At 38.9% G+C, this 23,913-nt stretch overlaps 1 protein-coding gene across 2 annotated transcripts in view; it reads right to left on the bottom strand.

Moving 5' to 3' along the window:
• The window catches only part of Tanc2 (tetratricopeptide repeat, ankyrin repeat and coiled-coil containing 2), a 284,441-nt gene that overhangs the window by 15,713 nt on the left and 244,815 nt on the right, over window positions 1-23,913 (bottom strand). For both annotated transcript variants that reach the window (XM_028780603.1, XM_028780602.1), the window contains exons 14-18: window positions 16,948-17,056; window positions 9,184-9,306; window positions 8,431-8,667; window positions 5,336-5,521; window positions 3,181-3,274 (exon numbers count right to left, since the gene is read on the bottom strand). In XM_028780603.1, the coding sequence (XP_028636436.1) occupies window positions 3,181-3,274; window positions 5,336-5,521; window positions 8,431-8,667; window positions 9,184-9,306; window positions 16,948-17,056 (749 nt within the window). The remainder of the gene's footprint in view (window positions 1-3,180; window positions 3,275-5,335; window positions 5,522-8,430; window positions 8,668-9,183; window positions 9,307-16,947; window positions 17,057-23,913) is intronic.

Below are 23,913 nucleotides of genomic sequence, written 5' to 3'. Positions count from 1 at the left end.
ACACACACACACACACACACACACACACACACACACACACACACACACACACAGCTTTCAAGTAATGTTTTCCTGCCCTAAGGGTAAAATGGATTCATAAAGGAAAACATGGCAAGTTTTGAAGATGTACTCAATTTTATTTTGCAAATCTTGTCATTAGCTTTTCTGCTTAGTTTTCCACAGGAGGACAGTGTTGTCCTCTCTGTAGTGGATGTGTGTGTGTGTGTGTGTGTATGGGTGTATGCATTGAATGCAGTGTGTGTATACACACACACACTTCATTTTTATTTTTTTTTGAGATAGAGTCTCTCTTCATATCCCTGTAACTCACTGTAGACTAGGCTGATCTCAAACTCTCAGAGATCCGCTGGCCTCTGCCTCCCAAGTGCACCACCATCCCTGGCTTCCAGGTGATAGTTTAACAGTGTAAATGGCTGTTAGGCTTGCATAGGTATTTGAACACAAGAGTAGCTAAGAACTTAAGACATGCCTCAAATCTTCTACTTGGAAAATTTCTAACTCCCATATTTTGTTTAAAATACTAGATTATGGGGTTGTGGCAAACTTCCAAGTATGTACAGGCCAAGAACATTCTTTTTCTTAAAACAAAGCAAAACTGATAGCACTTTGAAGAAAATAGACAAGTCTTTCAGAAGCAAGCCTTTCACTAAGGATGCCAGTTCACAGAACATATTATTCACAGACAGTGTTCGCCTGGAAAGTGGCACTGTCTACCCTAACAATGATATGACTCTGATTGGCCTCTTTCTCTCTATTGAGTAACGCATTTTTAATGTTCCACTTGGCCTTGTTCTGTTGTATAATCTCTGCTGTTTAGGTTATGATGTCATCTGGCAGCAGCTTTCAGATGACAGCTAGACATGGTCATGAACACAGCTGGCCAGCCTCATCTCCATCCAGTCTTGGGTTTTTAGATGTATGCAACCATGCCTTGCCTCAAGTAATTTTTTTATAGATCCAGAAATTATATTTTGTTGCAAAGTATATTTTTCAGTGTTTTTAATAGTAAACTTATTGCATGTAAATATCAGCTAAATATAATACAGTTCTGACATAAAATTTTGATTTTTACATTTGAGGTGGTACATTAATAAAAGTTTACATGCTTTTAAGTATAAAATATTTTTAAATTCTGAGTATAAAAATTTATTCTTTTTTAATCTATTTGTGTGTGTGTGCACGTGTGTGTAATACACTGAACATATAGAAGTCAAAGGGTAACTTTCGGAGCTGGTCCTCTCCTTCTATCATGTGGGTTCAGAGAATTAAATTCGGGTCAATATGGTTGGCAGTAAGTGCCTTTATCCCCTCAGTCATTGCACCTGCCAGTCCATAAAGCTTTATTCGAATAAGAGATTCATATTCAATAAAAATTAAGCCCCTCATTTAGTTTGTGTGTGTGTATGTCTGATGGGTATGTGTATATGTGTGTGTGTGTGTGTATGTGGGGTATGTGTATGTGGTGTGTGTGTGTATGTGGTGTGTGTGTGTGTATGTGGGGGGTGTGTGTGTGTATGTGGGGTGTATGCATGTGTGTATGGATGCATTTACCCATGCACACATGTTTAGAGGCCAGAGGTTGATGTCTTGAGTGTCTTCCTTTATTACTTTCTACTTAGTTTGAGACAGCAACTCTTCGATAAACCTGGAGCTTGTTGGTGAGGCTAGCCAGTTGAGAGCCCCTGGGGATCTACCTGACTCCATTCTCTCAGTATAGGGGTTACAGATGCATGCTGCCATGCTTTTATGTGGGTACTTTTCTGTGGACACTGGGGATTTTACCATGCTGAACTCGAAACTCAGGTTCTCATACTTGTATGGCAGTTGCTTTACTCAGTGAGCCATCTCACCAGCCATAGTTTATATATTTTTTGATTCTAAGGATTTATTTGAAGTATAGCACTATGAGTATTGGCCTTATAATTTCTACCCAATGTGACCACTGGATCATTGAATTTTTGGCCCCCTTCCTATTTGCATGCCCTTGGTTAGAAGGCTGTATCAGGAGGTATGGCAATGCTATACTGAGAAGATTTTGCTGACAGGAGAGGTAAATCAACATGTCCTTTTTGCAATTTTAGGTCACCTTCCTCTGACTTCTCTGAGGATGAAGTTCCAAGGACAACAGCTGTTTCTAGCTGCACATTTTTCTTTAATCTATCATGCGCTCTTAAGCTGCAGCTGCCTGGCATCTGCTCTCTTTGGCTTTTACAAAGGGAAAAATTGTTGAGAAGGAAATTCCTGAGCTCTGGACCATTACACATGTAAAAGAAGTCATGAAACCTATGCACATTTTAGCAGGGGAAGAAAGAAAGCAATTCAACAAATTATAAATGTTAGATAAATTCAAAAATTTTAACAACATTCTCACCTTTACCAAATGTATACCCTTCATGTTTCGTGAAACCTGCTACGCACATTTACCATCTCAATATTAGTCTCTTTCTCCTGGCAAGTAAGCAACATGTCTGTGGTTGTTCTACTGTTTTCCCTGCCCCAGTTTCATGAAAACACATCAGAGGTTACTATGTTTCTCCAGATGCTCCAATCTAGTCTTAGAGGAAAGACCGCATTCATTTCCTGCATCAACCACAAGGGAAGAGCTACTGTTGGTGAAGTAAGGACCAAATGACAGAAAATGCTTTGCTATAGACCCTGAGGAATTAGATTAGATCAGGGTGGAACCTTCGGTTGCATCTAGCTGGCAGCTTTAGTCACAATGTAAAGCTTAACAGTGCTAGATAACCATAATGACATCTACTGGGCCAGAGATGTGGATAGAAGCAGGAGTTTCCCAGTTAACAGATGTAGATGGGGCAGTACTCCGGGAAGAAAGGAAGAGGAAGTAGGGTAGGGGTCATACAAACAAATGAAAGGCCACAGATGTTTTCTACTTTGTTTACCATACTGTAAGGAAATATTTGGAACAAGAGTGGTGATATTTTTAAAAAAGTGGTAATGGTGGAGAATCCAGAGGGAAAGTGGGCTGAAAGAGAAAAATTGCCTAACTTTTCACTTGGGCTGAACTGGACTCTAAGACAAGTCTTAAGACTGAGTGCTGAAGTATTCCAGACTCAAAAGAACAGTATGAGAGACCCAGAAAGTCAACATGAATGTAACACACCACTGAGAGAAGACAGCAATGTCTCAGAGAAGTACCTGTCTCTCCCCAGAGACTGTCAAAACTGTTGATTTGTGCTCGCTCTACTTCCTCTTCATCTTTTTCTGGAAGATCAAGTAGGTAGGAGACAATCTGAAACAAGAAGTCATGTCAGCTCACACTGCAGGTGAGAAGCCGTGCTGCTGGCATTGATCTGGGAGCATTGGGAGACAATCCGCTCACTAAATTTCTTTCATACAAAAAATCAGTACTGTTTGCTTTACAAAAGAAAACTGAAACCATTCTGATAGAAAGATGTTCTACCAGATAGTTTACATGTTTTCATTTAACATACTCCATATATCATGTGATTTAAAAATTACATATTCTTCTTACTTAAGCCAACTGACACAATCTCTTGTCCACCACCCAGTAAAGGTATAGGAAAGAAATGAGGAGAAAGTTGAGGCTTATATTTCCTTAAAGTAATTGTTTTCTTGTTTCCTCTCAGAAGTATGAGGACTGCCTGAGAGGGGGAATGACCAATTGCAAACCACAAACAAAAGTGACAGCTGTTTCCAGGAATCTGTACGGGAGTTAAGTGATTTTCCAAAGACAATACAAATTTCAGTTTTGCTTCATAGCCACGTGGTGACACCTAATGCCAGGACTACTGCTTCATTTGAGCATCCCCTGCCGTGGGATGGGCTCCTGAGTAGAGACCCATGAGAATTGATTCTATAAGTTTCAGTAATTTTACAAGCTGATTTCCGCCCCAGCCCCAGAAATGGTTTCTCTGTGTAGCCCTGGTTGTCCTGGAGCTCACTCTGTAGACCAGGCTGGCCTCAAACTCAGAGATCCACCTGCCTCTGCCTCCAGAGTGCTGGGATTAAAGGTGTGCATCACCACCACACCAGTTTACAAGCTGATTGTTAATCAAAGCCAATCATTTATTAAAACTTGAGTAATAAATTATATGAAAAAAGATGAAAAATACCTAACCATAGGCTGGAGATACAGCTCACTGGTAAGAGTTGATCTCAACACCACAAAACAAAAACAAAAACAAAAACAAAAACAAAAACAAAAACAAACCAACCAAACAAAAGCTCCTCAACTCTTAAAATTTCTGAATTATTTAACAATGTCCTATTATTATCATCTGTGATATTAAAGTTACTTATATTTATTGTATCTCTATGGATGAAACATTGTCACATGTGCTTCTATGCATTTCTTCCTACCTTCATGTTGAGTGATATAACACTGGCAGCTTGAAGTCAGCTATGGTATCAATAGTTACAAACTTTATAAATCAATGTTTTGTTTAGAACTAAACCTGAAATGTGTTTCCTTTTAATCAGTAGAGTTTACATAAAGGTGAGAGACAGTTAACAGTGAATCAAAAATCAGATTTAATGGCAGTAAAATTATTGAGAAAAAGCACAAATTAGATGCAACTCTACTTGTTACATCATAGTTAGGCTGCAACCACAGGTTGGCTACAGATTCAAATTTAGCCTAAGCCAACACCAACACTCAATAAACCATTCAACTGAGAACACTGTTTGTCACTGTGTAACTCATTCCTTAGATTAAAATTTACAATAAGCATAAGCTCTTATGTACCTGCTCCCTGGTTACAGTCTTTTCCTTCCCTCATTGTCAGTTACTTAACATTTCAGAGAATACTACCAAGTCCATGAATTTGCCACACTTGTTAATAATGTAGAAAATATCATTGCACGGTATTAATTATTTAGAGCGTCCTTCACAGCAGCCTTGTAAAAAAGACTTCAGTGACTTTATGGATGAAAACTAGGGTTCTAAGGCAGTAAGTAAACTGTGTGATCCAGGACCAAAACCAACCATTTTGAGGTTCTGTGGGTTGCATCCTTCCTGTCCCACAATGCCTGATCATATGTCCACAGGTCAGTAACTCCTCTGTGTCTTAGTGTCACAGAAAGTGTTGGAGGAATTGTGAGAATTCCAATCTCCTTTCTGACTCTCATGCTTGTTCCACATACATAATTCTAGATACTGGAGTATTTGAGTACTGCTTTGTGGAGTTTAATTCCCTATTCTTTACAATAGTGATTAAAAACTTTTCACCAATTTGGCTGGCAATTTTGTTGCATGAAAGTCTTTTCCCCACAGTTTCTTAGGTTCTTTAATACAAAATTTGGGGGAAAATCCTATCATTTTTTTTCTTACCTCAGTGTAGCCCATGCTGGCTGCAGCAATGAGGGCCTGCTGGATGGCATGGCTCTTCTTAAATACTCCTTGCTGCTGGCCAGCCATTGTCCAGTCACACTGAATCAGAAACTTGACAACCTCTAGATGACCTCGCAGAGCAGCATGAACCAAAGCACACTGTCCATTTTTGTCCAAGTGATCTACCTATGGGAAGAGAACAGAGAGCTGTGAGCAAGGCTAGAGGCTGTGTTCTACTCCAGTCACACTGGCTAACTGCAGGTGTCTACACCACCCTTTCTCATTCTGAACTTAGAGGGCACTTTCTACTCAGCCTATATTATAATTGATCTCCAGTTCCCCTGAATATCCATCCCCCTGGAGAGAACTTTCCCCAGAAAATGAGGCAAGGCTTTTGTTTTTACAGTAAAAGAAAAATAAAATAAAACCCTCAAGTGATTTGGTTGGAATGCAGACACGCTCTGAACTACAGAATGATCTAGATGGAATACAGACATACCCTTAGTACACACACCTTTAATTTCCAAACAATGTAGGTGAATTTAGTTTGTAGAAAGCAGCTATGTTTGAAATGTCTAACTGAGGGGCAGACAAAGTAACAAATCAGAAGATTTGACAGAATGAGTTATAGATAGGATCTGCCCAACTCTTATAAGAACAGACAGGAAAGAGAGGCTACTTAAGAGCAGTGAGGGACAGAGTGTGCCAGTTCAGAGGAGTTGAGTTGAGTTGAGTTTGGAACAGTTTGGTTCAATTCAGAGCAGAATAGTTGAGTTTGGAGCAGTTCAGTTTGTGGAGTTCAGAGACAATCTTTCCAAGCAGAGCACTTCAATCAGAAGGTGAAAGAAGCCAATTTGAATCAGTCAGTTTGGGCTACCACAATAGCTTAGTTGAACCAGCCAGCCAGAGTTCAGAAAGAACTTGAAAGGGTAAGTTTATTTGCTGTAAGCCTCCTAGACAACAATTACATTTGGTGAATAAAAGTTATACTTATATAATAACCTGATTTGTTTATCACTCTCAGCAGCTGGATTATGAATAGTTACAGAGCAGTGAGGAAGAGAGGTGACTCTTAGGATGGGTCAGAAGACTATGGAAGGGAAGGGAAGAGAGGAGATGTAGCTCTGGTTAGCAAGTGAGAGGACTTTTTTTTTTTAAGGTAGGTAAGATAAGGTAAATATCTATAAACCTACAAATATTTAGAAAAAGGTGATGTGAATTAAGAAAAGAAAAGAAAAGAAAAGAAAAGAAAAGAAAAGAAATAACAAGTGAAAGAAAGAGCAACAGACCAGGGTGAAGAGCACAGGGAGAGGTGATGCTGAAAGAAAACCACGTGCTTCTTGTTAGACAGGAGCACAGGCTAGTGTAGCAAAGAACACTGTTCTGTGACAGATGCTCCCTGAGACAGACACTTCCTTCTTTCCTCTTCCTCCTCCTCCTTTTTTTTTTTTTGTGGGCCTTTCTATATATCCCAGACTGACTTTAAACTTGTGATTCTCTTCCCTCAGCCTCCAAGTCATGGAGTTACAGATGTGCACTCCTTTCCTCCCCAGTGTTTCTCTATATAGCTCTGGCTGTCTTTGTAGGCTAGACTGGCCTCAACTCATGCAGATCTGCCTGCCTCTGCCTCCCCAGTGCTGGGTTTTAAAGCTGTGCACCACCATGCCAGGCTCCACATCTTGTTTTTTAGCTTAATCTTACTAATACCAAACACAGAAGAGATGTGATAGGACTCTGAAGAGAATAAACAGTGTAACCATCTGCTCTGGGAAAACAATGAAGAACAAGTTAAAAAATGGCATCATGGTAAAGGGCAGAGATGATTCAAGGACCTAGCTAGGATGTAAACTACACCAAGAGTAACATCAGGACCACATATTCTCTTTCTAGAAACATCTATTCCAACAAAGGAGACATTGATATAGGTGGGCAATCTGTGTCACAGTAACATCTAAGGCATCTGAGGTTCTGCTGAGAACCAGGTCTCATTTCCTCAAGGAGTCTCAGGAGTTTTCCTTGCTTCCTTGGTGACAATAATGAACATTTCAAAATGAGGTTGCATATATTACTTAGGCTTCCCTGTGAAACCACCAACATTCTTAGTTTCATGACAGAATCAAAATACCATGAGGCTACAATTTTCCTTGGTGGCCTACATCTGTGAAGCCAGTGGTTTAGTTTTTGTCAGTATTTTGAAATTGAATTATGCTGTATCAGTGACTTGGAAAATACTATGAAGAAAATATTTTGAAGGCTAGGATGATGGCTCACTAGGAAGACTACTTGCTCTGTATCCATGAGAGCCTGAGCTTGACCCCCAACATCCACATGAAAGCAGGACATGGTATGTACCTGTCATACCAGTGTTTGTGGGTAGAGACAGGAGGATCCTGCGAGTTCACTGGCCAGCCAGCCTAGCTGAAAAGAGAAGTTTCTGGTTCAATGATAGATTCCTTCTTGAGGCAATAAAGTAAGAAGAAAGCAAGAAGAGAACACCAGTGTCCTGCTCTACAGGACAGGGCTCTACATTTTGTACATACACCTATACATTCATATGCATGTATTCTCTAACACTACGTAAAAAAACAGCAAAACATTTGAAAATGCTTTCAGAGAACTGAAATGTACAAATAAATACTTGGAATGGCCTTGGTCAGTCTGAGTGCATCCATTTTCTTCAAATCTCAAGGAACTTTCTCATTTCTATGCCTAAGGTTTCTTTTAAGAGATGAAAGTCTGCGGGTGTGCAGGCAGGCACTGTTCACTTCAGACCTCCCACTGCATGCTCTTTGGCCCTTGCTTCTTTTCTGGATTTTTTGTTAGAGTCTTCTTCTATGTTTAGTAGATAACTTCTGGTTTATTAGGTAGGGATTTTTGTGGTTGCTGATAAATGCTGTCTTACAGGTGCCTCTCAAAGATTTTAAAACTGTGTCCTGGCTAACACCTGGGTATGAGCTCAGTGGGTCTTCCCTTTGATCTGCTCTGGATCTGGGTTGGGTTGCACCTAGATCACTGGGGTAACAAATGAGTTAGAACACTACACTGAGAGGAAAGAAAAAGAGAGAAGAAAATCAGTAGGAGTGGGCGGCAGTTACCTTGGCCCGTTTCTTGCACAGCAGCACCACAATGCTCAGGAACCCCGCTGCCGCAGCATACCCCAGAGGAGTCAGGCCACTTTCAGAAGAGGCATCCACATTGGCCCCAAACTCCAAAAGCAGAGCCACCATTTCTGTGTAACCAAGGTGAGACTGGACACATAGGATGGGGGCATTATTTAGAACCTCTGTCCGGTAGTTAATATTGGCACCTCCCAGAATCAGCAGTCTGCTGACCTAGAAACAAACACCAGACACCTGTTACATCTTTTCAGTTATAAAATCACTTGAGACTCTACAGTGGAGTTCAGTAGCATTTTTAAGAAGCATTTTAAAAAATTCTTTATTCCCCTTTGAATACTTTGCTTTAGAAAATAATGCAAAACATCTCTGCCTCATATATATATATACTGTTCATTAGCTAGGGTGAGGGATCGCACCCTAAGTGCTGAGTGTTGGCTCACTTGAGTGAACTCTTGATTGTAAAAGTTCCTCACCAAATAGAGGCTACCTGAGATCAATTTGTCCTACAGAACCCTTAGCAGATCCTATCCCTAGGTATCAGCTAGCTATCCAACAGCCCCAGTCCATCAGAATAAAACAGCAATTTAAAATTCATTAAAATCACTAAAAGACCACTCATTAGCTAATAGTCTAAGGAAAGTCAGAAGTCAACTAAATGGCAACTTGATGTCCTTCTAATTATATTTTCCAGTCAATTATTTAAGCTATTTTCAGTTTCTTTGTGTTTACCTTTATATTTGGAGTGTAGAGATTTCGTAAAGAGGCCAATGCCATGGAAAGACCTTCTGTGCTGTAAGAGATCCAGAGTCCTTGGAGGATGGAGGATGATACACCAACCTTTTTACTCAAACCCTGAAAGAATATAGGGATAATCAATGAACAATTAGTACAGAGGCAAATAAACAATAATAACAATTACATATATATATATTTATATTTATATTTATTTTTGGTGGAGAGACAAAGTCTCTCTAATGTAGCCCTGGTGTCCTGGAACTTACTGTGTAGACCAGGCTGAACTCAAACTCAGAGATCCACTTGCCTCTGCCTCTCAAGTGCTGGAAATTAGAGACGTGTACCACCACTCCCAGTGAGATAATTACATTATTAACTCAGCTAAAAGGTGCCATCAGTAATGAGTGAGTGGCCCCTAGGTTTTGGTAGTAATGAATGAGTGCAGAGTCTCATTTTAACAATGTTCATACATTGCAACTCTGATAGGGACAAAAACTAGTTTTATAGAAATATAGTAACTAAAATCGTCTCCATTAGTAGATAGATCACTTACCATTTTTTTGGCTCTATATCTGAATATAATTTATTTTCCCATTTTTTTTCTCCACTAGCTTTCCTGACTAAGTAACTTAAGTCACCAAAATAATACTGTGGCAGAGATAACTTGATTTTTCATCTTCATTTCATTTTCTTCCTGAACATTTGGGAAAACTATAGTTATTAGTCTCCCTTGCACACAGATGGCTCACATGACTCAACTCTGGCTAATAAAATCTGGGCTTTAGTAAAAGGCCTTGTGAAGGCTTGGCTCCCAACCTCACTCTGTTCCTCGCAACAGCAGATGCAGAGGATCTATGGTGATTTCAATATGCTTGGCCTATGGGAAGTGGTACCTATCAGGAGGTGTGGCCTTGTGGAGAGAGTGTGTCACTGTGCAGGCAGGCTTTGAGGGCTCCTAGTGCTCAGGCAGAAGACAGACCCTCCCTCTGCCTGCCTGTGGATGACAGCTTCTCTTTTTGGCTGCCTTTGTATCAAGATATAGAACTCTTGGCTCCCCCAGCACGGAGTCTGTTTGGACGATTCTATGCTTCCCACCATGATGATAATGGACTGAACCTCTGAAACTAACTGTAAGCCAGTCCCAATTAAATGTCCTTTATAGGAGTTGCCTTGGTCATGGTGTCTCTACATAGCAACGAAACCCTAACTAAGACAGGATCCAATGGAGCATTCTGAATCTTTTTTTTTTTTTTTTAAAGATTTATTTATTTATTATGTATACAGTGTTCTGCCTGTTTGTACACCTGCAGGCCAGAAAAGGGCACCAGATTTCATTATAGATGGTTGTGAGCCACCATGTGGTTGCTGGGAATTGAACTCATGACCTCTTGAAGAGCAGTCTGTGCTCTTAACCTCTGAGCCAACTCTCCAGCCCCGAGCATTCTGAATCTTAAGGTGATTTCAGAACTACTACTCAGAAGGAAGTTGCACAGTGATCTGCTCTAGACTGTACTATAAATGAGAAATACATAATTCAGTCTTTAAATTGCCTGGTGGCGAGATACTCTTCCAAGCATCTTGCTCTTCTGCTAAAATATGGGTCAACTGAATTAAAACAGAAAATCTTATGGGCAGGAAAACAGTAACAATAAAATTTGGGAAGTTGCATGCCTGTAATCTCAGTATTCAGAAGGCACAGGCAGGCAGATCTGAGTTTGAGGGTAGCCTGGTTTAGAGAGATAAAGAGACTGAGTTCTAGAATAGCCAGGGCTACACAGAGAATTCCTGTCTCAAAAAAAGAAAGAAGTTAAGTGGTCTGGGGAAGAATGGTTTTTTGTTTGTTTGTTTTTAAATGAATAATATTTCTGTTTGTTTTGCTCCTTGAAATGTAAGGTGTTCTATTCACTTGATATACTATAGAAGGAACATTTACAAAGAAATATTTGTTGTTTAAAGACATAAGTTCATCTAACAATATCAAGTTATAGTGGTTATGCCATTGCACAGAAGACTGAGACTCTTACTTTCCACAGAGAGAACTCTTCTGCAGAAGAAGTGCAAAGACAGAGAGTGCATGCCATGGGAGCTGAGTCTGTGAACATTGTCAAAAGGCTTTTCTGGCATAGGTTTCTTTTTTCTTTCTGTAGGGATGGTATGATGGCATAAAAATGGAATATGTATTTTAAAGAACAGTTTGTGAGTACACCGCATGAGGGTGTGGGCAGAGCAATAGCTAAAGAACTGCCTACAGCTGAGATAAACATGCAGACTTTAATTTTGATTTGTAAAGATATAGTGGCTACATGCTTGTGATCCCAGCACTCAGGAGGATTAGACAAGAAGATTTAAGGCTAGCTTGGGCTACACAGTAAAAACTCTGTCTGAATAAGATGATTCAAAACAAACAAACAAACAAACAAGCAAGCAAGCAAGCAAACAAACAAACCAGGTTATTTATTTTTAGAATTGGTCTTCCTTTTTGTACATTTATTGTTTGCTTTCAATTCTTCTTCCTGACCACAGTTTCTATTCCTTCCATTCCTCCTAGTGTTCCCCTAACACGATACCTCTCCTTTTCCACAGATCCACTACTAAAAAACAAACAAACAAACAAACAAACACCCCAAACAAACCAGGATTCCCAGGGATATCCACTGAACATGGTGTAACAAGATACAATATGACTAGGCACAAACTTTTATATTAAGGCTGGGTGAGGCAACCCAGGAGAAAAAGAGTCCCTTAAGAGCAGGCAGAAAGCGTCCCCCCCATTCCTACTGTTAGGAGTCTCATAAAAATACCAGGTTAACAAACAGAACATATGTAATTTTTAAAATTTAAAATGCTAAATATTTTTGTTAACTTTATACACAAGTACTGTATTTACATCATTTCCAACCCCTTTCCACTCCAATTCCTCAAATGTCCATCACTCTAAGTTTGTGACTTATTCATTAAGCCTTCCCCCATGCTGTACTGAGACCACTGACTGTTGCTCCTTTTGGCGTGTTTAGGGCTGACCACTTGTGTTGGATAACCTATTAGGAGGTTCATCCCTGAAGAAGGCTGACTCAGTGTCCACTGCTTGCTTCATATCTATAGGTGAGGCCTTGTGAAACGTTCCTTGTTTGTATTGGGATATTTACTGGTGTTGCTACTATGTGTGTCTTGTTTAGGTGACACATTGGTGAGATTTCATGGGTACAGAATCCCTATCATGTCTAGAAGACACTATCCAGCAGCAGGCATCCTGATACTCAGGCTCTTGTAATCTTTCCATCACCTTTTTGGCAATATCTTTTATTTTTTTCTTGTTTGCTTGCTTTTTGAGATAGTTTCTGGGTAGCCTTGGCTATTCTGGAACTCATTCTGAAGACCAGGCTACCCTCAAACTCAGAGATCCTCAGGATCCCTTTGCATCCTCCAAGTGCTAGGATTAAGGGCATGTGCCACTTCTGCCAGGTGTCTGTAATGTCTTATAAGTGGATTTTTTTTTGAGACAGGGTCTCACAATCATGTTTTTCATGCTGGCTAAAACTCACTATATAGCAGGAATAACATTTAACTTCTGATACTCCTGTCTTTAACACTCAACAGGCACACAATCCCTATATTTGGTTTCTTCTGTGTTGTACTGAACCCAGGGCTTTATCCATGCTAGGCAAGCACTCTATTGGTCATAGCCCTGACATAGATTAAAAGACAGTGTCTGTAATGACATGCCTTTGTCAAAGTGGCTGCCTGTGTTTAAATATCTCAACATGAACAGACAGCTAGACAAAATGAGGGGCAAGGATGCTGATCACTTCTACCCATCCTATCCTGGTTACAGATGACGGACAGGAGAAGGTCAACCACAGAGCTCGGTCAAACCCTGGAAAAGTAGACCAGTGGGATCTCAGAAACACAGTACCTCAGAGAGGGTGAAACAGAATCTAGATTAAAGTCCAAACATTACAAGAGGATTACTGCCCCTTTCAATCTCTTCTATTATTTAAAAATGGTTACTTAATTTTCAAATAACCCATACTATTTATGGCCTTGTGGAGCTCTGTTCTGAATCTTTCCACTAGAGTTGTCATCTGGGCCCCAAGAACTGGTTACACTGAAAGGATGAAGGGCACAGGAGAGCTTCTAATCACTACTATTTTAGAACTTCTAATTTGTGCTAATAACAAGAATGCTAATTTGCAAGTTTCTTATTTGGCTAATTAATCAGCTAATAGGCAAACACATGTAAAAATCCTGAAGCAAGTCTATCACTAAGTTATGATTGCTTATTTTGACACATGAGATCAAATATTTATAGAGTTCCTTTTGAAAGAATTCCAAAAGCTACTCAGTCAGGCTTAGAGTTAGGTTATAAGGTTCATCTTCACTGCAGAGCCTAGAAAACCAGGAAACAGTTCAAACTCTCCATCTGGGCCTCAGCCTCTTGATTTAGAGTATGTATGGGTTTCACTAAGACCTTTGAAGAATGATATAGTACATGAACAACTTAGAAAGTATTAATATCAATTGAGACTATCAGCAGTAAAGCCCCCACCCCATCTGATAAATTGTAGGTGAGGAAAAAAGAAAGGGAATCTAACATTTACTCAGGATCTAATATGTGTCAAGTTCTATAGTCAGGACAGTTTTATGTATTAGATTCTTGAGTTTAATCTTCTTTTCATAACAGCTCCTGTGAGATAGAACTCAATACTATTTACATCAGAGGAAACAACCTAAAGACGATTAAGTAAACTGCTCAAAGTCACAAAACTACTAGAGCTGCAACTAAAATACATCTTTTTGTATTTTTAAAAACCCTAAGGTTCATGTTCTGTCTATTATAATCAAGATTACTAAAAAGTTCACAATACCTGATTCAGGATTTTACTTCTGAATTCTCAGTTGGAAAAGTAACAACTACAATAGACAAAGCAGTTGATTTCTGTCTCTTTCCTTTACTCTAATTCCAAACCATTTTAAAGTTGGCCCTCTGTTTCATCCTAGATAACCCAATATACTCTTATGGCTTTATTTATTCTTATTATTCCAACTGGGCATTATTTGTTTCTTTTCCAATTGAAATCTGAAGTAAAGAGTAGTTAAAACTTCATACCTAATGGTTTAAATTATTTTCGTGACTTACAAGTCAGGGTGGTGAGCCATTTAACCTTGATGAGAGCTAGAGGGAAAAGAATGGAAAGGCTGGGTGTGGTGGCAGACAGGTGATGTCCCAGCACTTCAGAAGAAGCCACAGGAAGATCACTCCAAGTCTGAAGCTAGTCTGGTCTACCTAGTGAGTTCCAGGACAGAGAGAGCTACAGAGTGAGACCCTGTCTCAAACAAAAACAACCAACAAAACAAAAAGAAAAAGAAAAAGAAAAAGGAGAATGGGAAAGGAAACAGGTAAGACCCGATGCTGGTGGAAGGATCACAGAGCAGCTTTGGAACAGTTGTAGTGAACACAGAAGAAGGAAGTGTAAAACAAAGAAGCAGAGTCTAGACTTCTACTTGTACTACAGACTTTTGATTTATCCTGGTTGGTGGAGTTGATCCTTTGCTCTTCTGAGATCTGAGGAAAGTTTCAGCCAAAACTTAACAAAGATGACAGGTGATTTTTATTATCAGCCAGGATGTAGCCAAAAATACTTCAATTATTTACTCTTTCTGAATATTTCAAGAAAGCATGAAAAAGCAAGAGCTATCTCTTCTTAGGGCTTCTTATGTATGGTTCAAATCTAATTAACTTTGAGGCTGAGCTAGTGTGTTTCTTGGAAGTTTAGTCATTTATAAAGTTTAGCAACCCACAAACTGTCTATACAAATCTGTACCTTAATATTATAAATGTACTAATGTTACTAAGTTGTAGCTGTATTAAATGCTATGTTAAAGTAGCTAATTTTCTTAGCAATAGTATTCACAGTATTCATTCATATTCATTTCAAAAGTGGAGCTTCTCAATTATTTCAATAAATGTATAAATAAAATGTTGTTTATCCATACAATGGATATTATTTTATAATAAAGGTGCTGATCTAGTCTATAATGTTAACAAACCATGAAAATATTATGTTAAGTGAAAGAAGCCAGGCACAAGAGAATACATTATGTATTTCCATTTCTATGAGGTATTTTGAAAAGTCAAATTTATGGAACAGAATGCAGAGTGAGACATTACTTACTGGGAATGAGGTCCATTTTTTTTTTAGCGTGAATAAATACGCTAATGGTGGTGATAATGGCACAACTCCAAGGACACTAAAACTAACTCTCTCTCTCTCTCTCTCTCTCTCTCTCTCTCTCTCTCTCCCCCCCCCCCGAACACTGGTGAATTCATGTGGTACATAAAGTACCTCAAAATGGTGCCAAAACAAGAGAATTTAGAAGGCTCTGTAGCCAGCCCAATGTCCAGAATCACAGGTTTTTATCCTTTTCTTATTTTAAAGGCCATTAATGACATAAATACACCTTTTCTCAAACAAGTGAGGAAAATTTAGAACTGAAATAAGTTTGGACTGCCAAGGAGAAGTTCTAAGTGGAAGTGGATATGGCCATGTCTACTTTTGACTTTGTGTAACCCTGATAGAAACCTAGGACTTCAGTCTGGGAGAAGCTAAAGCCTCTGAACTGAAAGGATACTGTCAGCTGCAGCACCAGGAACACCAGAGTCTAGTTCTCATGCTTTAGCTTGCAGACACGTCATCACTCTATGCTGCACACCAGAGTGTTTACAGCCTGAATCACAAACAGAGCCATTCTTATCTCAGACAACCATGCTATCTGCATCAACATAAGATAAAACTGTGCTCATGAAAGAAGCATGCAGTTTAAATGTAGGTGCTTATGTGCTGAAGTCACACTTGGTTAAATAAAACCTCACAGTCTTTCTCTGTTACTGTGTCATTTATTTTATGGTGTACCGATGCAAGCATCAGTTTCATCTTTGCATCTTATCCCATGCAGATTGTATGTTAGAAGACTGATAGCTATTTCCCATATAACCGAATGACAATTATCTTAGTGTCTACGGATGTGATAGACATTTATTACCTTCTTGAACTTGGATGCTTGTGTGCTGTATTAGTTGTATTCTACTCATAAAGTAAGGTAACTGAGTAAGGTCATTTTTGATACAGTGAATTGTTAGACAAGACAGTTTCAATTCAAATAAAAGATTTGTCACAGTGGGTTCTACTTCTGTTCATGTGATGAACAAACTTCTCTGGCTGTGTGCTTATATACTGGAAAGAATTTGTGAGGCTCTTGAAGAACTGTTTAAGATACTTGAAATTTTCAATTCTGAGTCAGAGAAGAACTCTGAGGAATCACAGGGGTTAGAACTATCAGAATTTTCTTCTTGTGAGGTAGAGTCTTGCTACATGATCCCAGCTGACTTTAAAAGTCTTGGAAGTACTCAGCCTTAGCTGCCCTTGCTGGTTACATGTGTGCCACTATTTCTGCCCAAGACTTATTTTTGCCTTCTGCATGCTAGGCAAGTACTACTGAGCTACACTATGAACCCACAGGACTGGAACTGTCAAACACAGTAATAAACTGAAACAGTAATAGTGAGTAATAGTGAACTGTGGGCTAAAAGTAAGGGGAACAATTTCCTCCTATGCTTTCATATGGGCTATAAACTTCTTGGAATACACACACACACACACACACACACACACACACACACACACGTATGTGTGTAATATTTATGTATATATTGTTACTATATACATATATTAGATATATATTTATATATATATAGATTACCTTAAAGATGTGTGCTTTGAGGATGTGATGTCCTAGTTCAATAGTCTGCTGTCGGTTTAGTTTCCCTTCTTGGCGGGAGAACCAGAAGGCAAGTAATGTGTGGCCACTCCTGCAAAGAAAGAGAGTCATCTTAGAAAATTTAATGCCTCAGTTTTGCCTTGACTTCTCAGGTCCAGCCATATCTCCAAAAAAAAAAAAAAAAAAAAAAGACAGCATTAAGTTAGCATCTTGGGGAAGAATATTTGTTACTAGGCAAGTAACATGTTTGGAGATTACAAAAGCCATTTCTAGTCAGCTTATTCCCATTCCTCGTATAGACAGTATTAATCGATTTTCATTTTTATTGTTTGTCCTTGTCAGCAACTCTTCATCAGTGTCCCTCAGACTTTGTACTTGTTTCTTTTGTATTTTCACTGAACTAGTTCATCAGTCCTCACAGCAGCCACTATCTACAGCTTATATATATTTTCTCTACTTAGACTTCTCTGCCTTCAGCCTCAGCTTTAGAACTGTTTATTGGATTTCTCCATTTGGAGTGTCCCTTGGTACCTAAACTCATCATGTTGTAAAATGGACTGATGGTCTCTTCCTAGAAGTCTTCTCTGCCAGCCAATACCTTGGAATACTCTCTTTCTGATGCCACCAGTAGACATGTATAATCTCTAGTACAATATTCACCAACTGCTACATGCTTTCTTTTCCAGTAGATCAAGTTTCCTGATGGTATCCACTCCCCTATATATCTCTGATAACAAACTCCTAATCTGCTTATGAAAGAGAAAGGCCTCCTCCCAACTCCTTTGATATTGTCATATCTGCCCATGGTGTCCAGAACTGCCTCCTTGGCCCAAATCATGTGATCAGCTGACCGGAGGACAAAGCCAAAAGCAGGGCTAGGCTAAAATGTACTAGAAAAATTGAGCTTGAGCCCTGACTGTGTAGCATCTAAACTGCTCTAATTTTTCTTTAAATAAAGCAATTTTTTTTGCTGTTTAATCCATTTATATTGGAATCTTGTGTTCTGTCCTAGTTCAAAAGTATTCCAATGATAATATCTAAGGGTTCATCCCCACTCACCCCCACAAAATTATCTATGATGTTGAAGTGCAAACCTAGGGCTAAATACTTTTCCACTGAGCTACATTTCTAGTCCAGTGACTTCCTTATTTCCTTTATCTTTTTTCTTTGTTTCTTTCTATTGATTTAAGGTCTCATGTAGCCTATGTCTCAAAATCCATTTTTAATTTTTAAATGTATGTATGCATGCATATGTGTATGCATGTGAAGGCCAGAGAACACCATGGAGGAGTCACTTCTCTCCTGCCATGTAGGTCTTACTGATCAAACTCAGGTCATCCATCAAGTTTGGAAACAAACTCCTTTACCCTGTGGCCATCTCACCAGTTCAACCTTGAACTACTGATCCTGCCTCTACTTCCTGAAACCCGCATACAGGTGTGTACTACCATAATGGTTTATGTGATTCTGGGGATCAATCCCAAACTTTCCTACAAACTAGGCAAGTACTTTATCAACTGAGCTATATCCACAGGCAATATATTCTTTTAGTTATCAACATATATTTGTGTGTGGTAAACATGAATCATATATGTATTTCTATTTACATTATTGAAAGAAAAATCTAGATCACCTATATTCTCCATTAATACCTAACGCACCCTACTTTGTGTTAAAATGTTCACAATGTTTTTAGAACAAAAAACTGGACATTAGGGTCTCAGAAGTGAAGGTCTCATCAGGCATCTGCCACCATGCCTGATGAGCGGAGTTTCATCCCCAGAATCTACTTGGTAGAAGTAGAGAATTTCTATAAGTTGTTCTCCCATTCCCATGAGTACTGTGATATACCTGTGCACTTCTAAATAAGTATAATGAAAACAAACAAACAAAACAGCAACAAAATACTTGAAAATTTTTTTAATTAAAAAAAAGAAAGGTCAGTATCTGGGCATAATGACATACACCTTAATACTAGCACCTCAGTAGACAAAGAAGATCACATGTTGGGGGCCTGTGATGCAACAGCCTGTCCTAGGATATACAGCAAGATGGTTTCAAAACAAACCAACAAACAACAAAACATGCCAAGCAAACAAAAACAAAACAAGGTGGGAGGGAGTACACTAGGTTATCTTCTTCTCCCTTTCCTTCTCCCTCCTGTGAGGACTGTGAGGTGGGTCAGGTTTCACTTTATAGATATAAACCACCCCAGAATCTTCATTTCAGTAGGATTTTGAAAGAAATCTCAAATTTGTCTTCACAGAATTTCTAAACTACATGGATGCTAGTATACCTTGTTTAACCATGCAAGGTGAATCACATGGGAAATGATTTAGCTGAAAGAATGCTCTGACAGGTTTAATCTGTGTGGAATCATCACTATCATCTTGAGGTCTGAGCACAGGTTTTCACACTTACATCATCTGAAAATGCCCACTGAACTTTCACAGAAAAGAAACTGAAAGCCCCAATCTGTTATTAGTCTGGTGTAGCAGAGCTAGGGAAGTTAGATGTGACAGAGGCAGAGACTTCAAAATTCCATCCAGTTAGTAACAGTAGAGTCACTGGAGCTTTCCGGGTGTAAGTATTATTGTTTTAAGTGACTCATCCATGACTGTATAATTGTGACAACAGCTCCTGGATGCAGGCCTCTGATCTACTTCTCAGGCTTTAAGAAGTAATTTAATGAATGAGAATCCATTATAAAGGTATTGTAAAGGTAACGAAAAAGCCTGTGTCGACAGTGAATGAGATTTTCGGTTAAGACATAGAATTGGCTTTGTCCTAGTGATTTCTCTTATTTATACTATGGTACTTGAATTTCTCCAGTGTTCGTCTGCATCTAGAGATAACAGTGTTTGTTACTGCTGCCATTCACTGGGCACTGAGTATATGAATAGCTCACAAGACAGGGTGAGATGAGGTGACATTGTCATTCATTTCTTTTTGAATAGAAACATGACAGATTTAAAAAAAAAAAGACTTTGCTGGCTTTGTACCTGTAATTCTACCAACCATTCAAGAAGCTGAGGCAGGAGGATTTCAAATTTAAGATGTTATTCATCTTGGCTCCTAGTTCTCTAACATTATTGGTAACTTTTTAGTTGTGAAATAATGTGATTTTTCTCACAACCTCTATTTTTCTTACTCTTATTTTTCCCTACCAGCATTAGGCCTTATTTGTTGTCTTATTAAAGCTATCTCCTTGGGAGCTATGCCTACACTGGGCTTCCATAGTGAAATTAACAAAAAATTTAAAACTTACCTTTAAAGTAAAAACAGGCTGGGGGGGTGGTGGTGGTGGCTCATGCTTTTGGTTCCAAAACATGGGAGGCAGAGACAGGCAGATCTCTGAGTTTGAGGTCAGCCTGGTTTAAAGAAAGAGTTCTAGGGCAGCCTGGGCTACACAGAGAAACTCTGTCTCAAAAAATCAAAACTAACCATCAATAAACCTTAAAAAACAAAATACTAGACAACAAACTCTACAATGACAATAAAAACCCAACTCTCTTGACAACTGTGACAATACGCAGGTACTTTTCCTATATCTTCCAGTGATGTAATGTCTTTGCCTTCTTTTCCTCCTAGGTAGCTCTTGTCTCCTGGTTTCAACTTTCACCTCAATGTACATGACTCCCACAGAGACATTTCAAATATGGAAGATTTATTTTTGCTTTGCTGGCTGCCTGCTGGCTCTCTCTGCCTCCATCACTGTCAAATGAAAGTCATCGTTTGAAGCTTTTCCTTTAAAACAAAGACTTTAAGATTTTTTTTTTCAAACACGGCTAGATAGGCATAAAACCAAGTGCTACTCTTCCTCCTTTAACTCCCTTGCCTAGGTAAGTGTTAAGAGAATTATGGTTTCTACTCTGTGTATTTCAGTGTCTACTCCCTGCCTCATTCCAACAATATACTGCAAAAGTTCATCAAAATCTTGCTAAAAATTCTTCAACAGTTTATACTTCCTTCAGTGTTCCCTTTTAAAACTCTGCTCCAATTAGCTTCAATTGTCTAGATGTATCCTAGTCATTTGAGAACAGGGCAATTTAGAAACTGGCTAGATCATACTGGCCTGTATGTCTGTGAGTAGTGGTGGTGTTTGTCTTGATTACTGCTTCTCTAGCTGCTTGCTGGCTCTCTCTACCTTCATCACTGTTAAATGAAGTCATCTTTTGAAGTTGTCTTGATGCAGGAGGGCCCTAGATGAGTGGCTTGAACTGCATAAGGAAAGCTTGCTGAGTACAAGCCAGCATTCAAACCTCTCAGCATGGAGAACCCTTCCAAGAATCCTGCTGTACATCCTTGGCTGTGTGTTCCTTGGTCAGATGTAATACTGTGTGGAATGGCAAGCAGGCTTGCTTTCAAGTTCCTTCCCAGAGTTTCCTGGATGATGGACTAACATGGAAGCTGAAATAAACCCTTTCTTCCCTTAAGTTGAGTATTTCTCACAGAAGCAGAATGAAACTAGAACAAATCCTCAGCATGTTATTCCAAGAATATTTAAAGCCTGTTCTTAATCAGGCTTTCTACTAATCTTTATTGGGAATAGAAACCATATTTTTCACATAACTACTCCTAAGAAATTAAATAGTAACACTTTAGACTTGTATATTATAGTTTTCAAAGTAACAATTTCTAGAGTATCATAAAAACACTATACTTATAAGCATAGGAGTACTGTTACTTCTCTCATTTAGTGGAACATGAAAAAGAACCCAGCAGTATAAAAGACAACATATCTACTTGTATAGTATACATATATTTTTTTGAGACAGAGTTCTCTATGTAGCCCTTGCTGGCTTGGAACTTGATTTGTAGACTAAGCTGACTTTGAGCTTACAGAGATCCATGTTTCTGCCTTCTAAAAACACTGAATTTTCAACATAATTAAAATCATTAATTGTTTATGTTGACAAATTTAGATGTATTTATCTTTATGTGTATACATGTGTGCCTACGTGAGTTTATGTGTACTGTGTGGCCCACAGAAGCCAGATGGTGTCAAAGTCCCTGGGGCTAGAGTTACAGGTCATTGTGAGTGGCTTATATGGATGCTGACAACCAAACCTAGGTCTTCTTTAAGAAGCACTCTTAACTGCCAAGTCATCTCTCTAGCCCAATGTAAATAATTTTTAATTAGCATTTTGGGAAACAGTGAATTAAGAAATCAAGCAGAGTGAGCTCTGTTAATTGTGATTTTAGTTATTTTAGTTATATGTTCTCTCTAATTGAAAATTATGGCATCAAGATTGACTTTAATGTAGGTTCAAAAGTGGTTTGAAGGCTATGGGTTAAGGGGAGAGTGGTGATCTCCAACTTTTGTTTTCCACTTTCAGTCTCCTGAGTGCTAGGTTTACAGATATAATCCATCATGATGCCTGTTATATTTGATTTTAGATAGTTTAGGAGAGAAAAAAAAATCACAGGTAAAAGCTGAGGATTGTTCCTCCCAACCCACCCACACTATCTTTTTTTTTTTTTTTTCCTGAATCCACATGCTTTAACAGGTTAGGATGGTGGGAGAGGCAGGTCATTTTCTGTTCTCACTTGTAGGCACCAGGAGCCCCTTGATGCACATTACTGAAGACAAAAACCCCCTCACCCTTGTAACTCTGAGTTACAAGGAGCTTCTGTCATTTGATGACTTGGTTTCCTATGCCTAAGAGTTCAGAGAAAAACCCTTTCTAAAGTAAGAATCAGCCTGCCTCATACCTATTTAACTGTTTAATATATTATTACAATGGCACTGTATTTGTTTTTTTCTAATAGATTTTCACTTAGTACTCCAGGAAGATACCTAGTCTTGAAGTTTTTATTTGTAGACCTGAAATATGCTAACAAGTGAATCTAACTATTTCAGGGATGGGTGTTTGCTCATCATTGTAATATTGGTCAGTTGTGTGTAGGTGTATTAATTTTCTTAGCTTTTATGACAAACTTAACAGGCAAAACTTTAAATGTTTCAGAGAAACAAGACTTGGATGCTTTAACATTTGTGTGATGGTCAGATGTAACAAAATGCTATAGTTATAGGCAGCTGTAGATATACTTATCTTAATATCGGTTGAAACAGTATGGTGTGTTGTGGAATGCTTTTATATTATAGAGGTAAATGTGGGGAACTACTTAGGGAGACCTACTGAGGTAAGACTGTGCAGAGCTGGCTATCACCTACAAGGTTATACTTTCCTCCCACAGCCAAGACTTGTTCTTGGGAAGTGGCTTTGCATTCAACAAAGAGTGAGGAGAGGGAGTCACATGATGGAGTTATGCTTGATGAAATGTAGAGATAAATAATATTCATTACTTTAGATTTGGCCCAGAAAAGCTGCTCCTGTGTTTTAGCTGCTCCTGTGTTTTATCTGTCTTTTCCACCCTGTTAGCAGATGACATCAAGCAGATGCCCCAGAATAGTGTGTTAAAAAATGGTAGGGTCTCGAATTCATTGTTTTTAATAGCTGAGTAATACTCCATTGTGTAAATATACCACATTTTTTGAATCCATTCCTCAGTTGAAGGACATCTGGGTAAATGGATGGAACTAGAAATTATCATCCTGAGTGAGGTAAGCCAATCACAAAAGAACACACATGGTATTCACTCACTGATTATTGGATATTAGCCCAGAATCTTGAAATGCCCAAGATGCAACTCACAGGCCACATGAAGCTCATAAAGAAGGAAGACCAAGTGGGGGTGATTCGGTCCTTCTTAGAAGGAGCAACAAAATACTCAAGGGAGCAAATATGGAGACAAAGTGAGGGACAGAAACTGAAGGAGGGGCCGTCTGAAGACCATTCCACCTGAGTATCCATCCCATGTGCAGTCACCAAAGGTAGATGCTGATGTGGAAGTCAGGAAGTGCATGCTGATAAGAGCCTGATATGCATGTCTCCTCAGAGGTCTTCAAGAGTCTGACATATTCAGAGGCAGATGCTCACAACT

This window comes from Grammomys surdaster, unplaced genomic scaffold (genome assembly GCF_004785775.1).
Source record: "Grammomys surdaster isolate TR1022 unplaced genomic scaffold, NIH_TR_1.0 371, whole genome shotgun sequence".
Classification (NCBI taxonomy): domain Eukaryota; kingdom Metazoa; phylum Chordata; class Mammalia; order Rodentia; family Muridae; genus Grammomys; species Grammomys surdaster.
The sequence above is the reverse complement of the archived record's forward strand: the minus strand, read 5'-3'. Positions and strand labels throughout refer to the sequence as shown.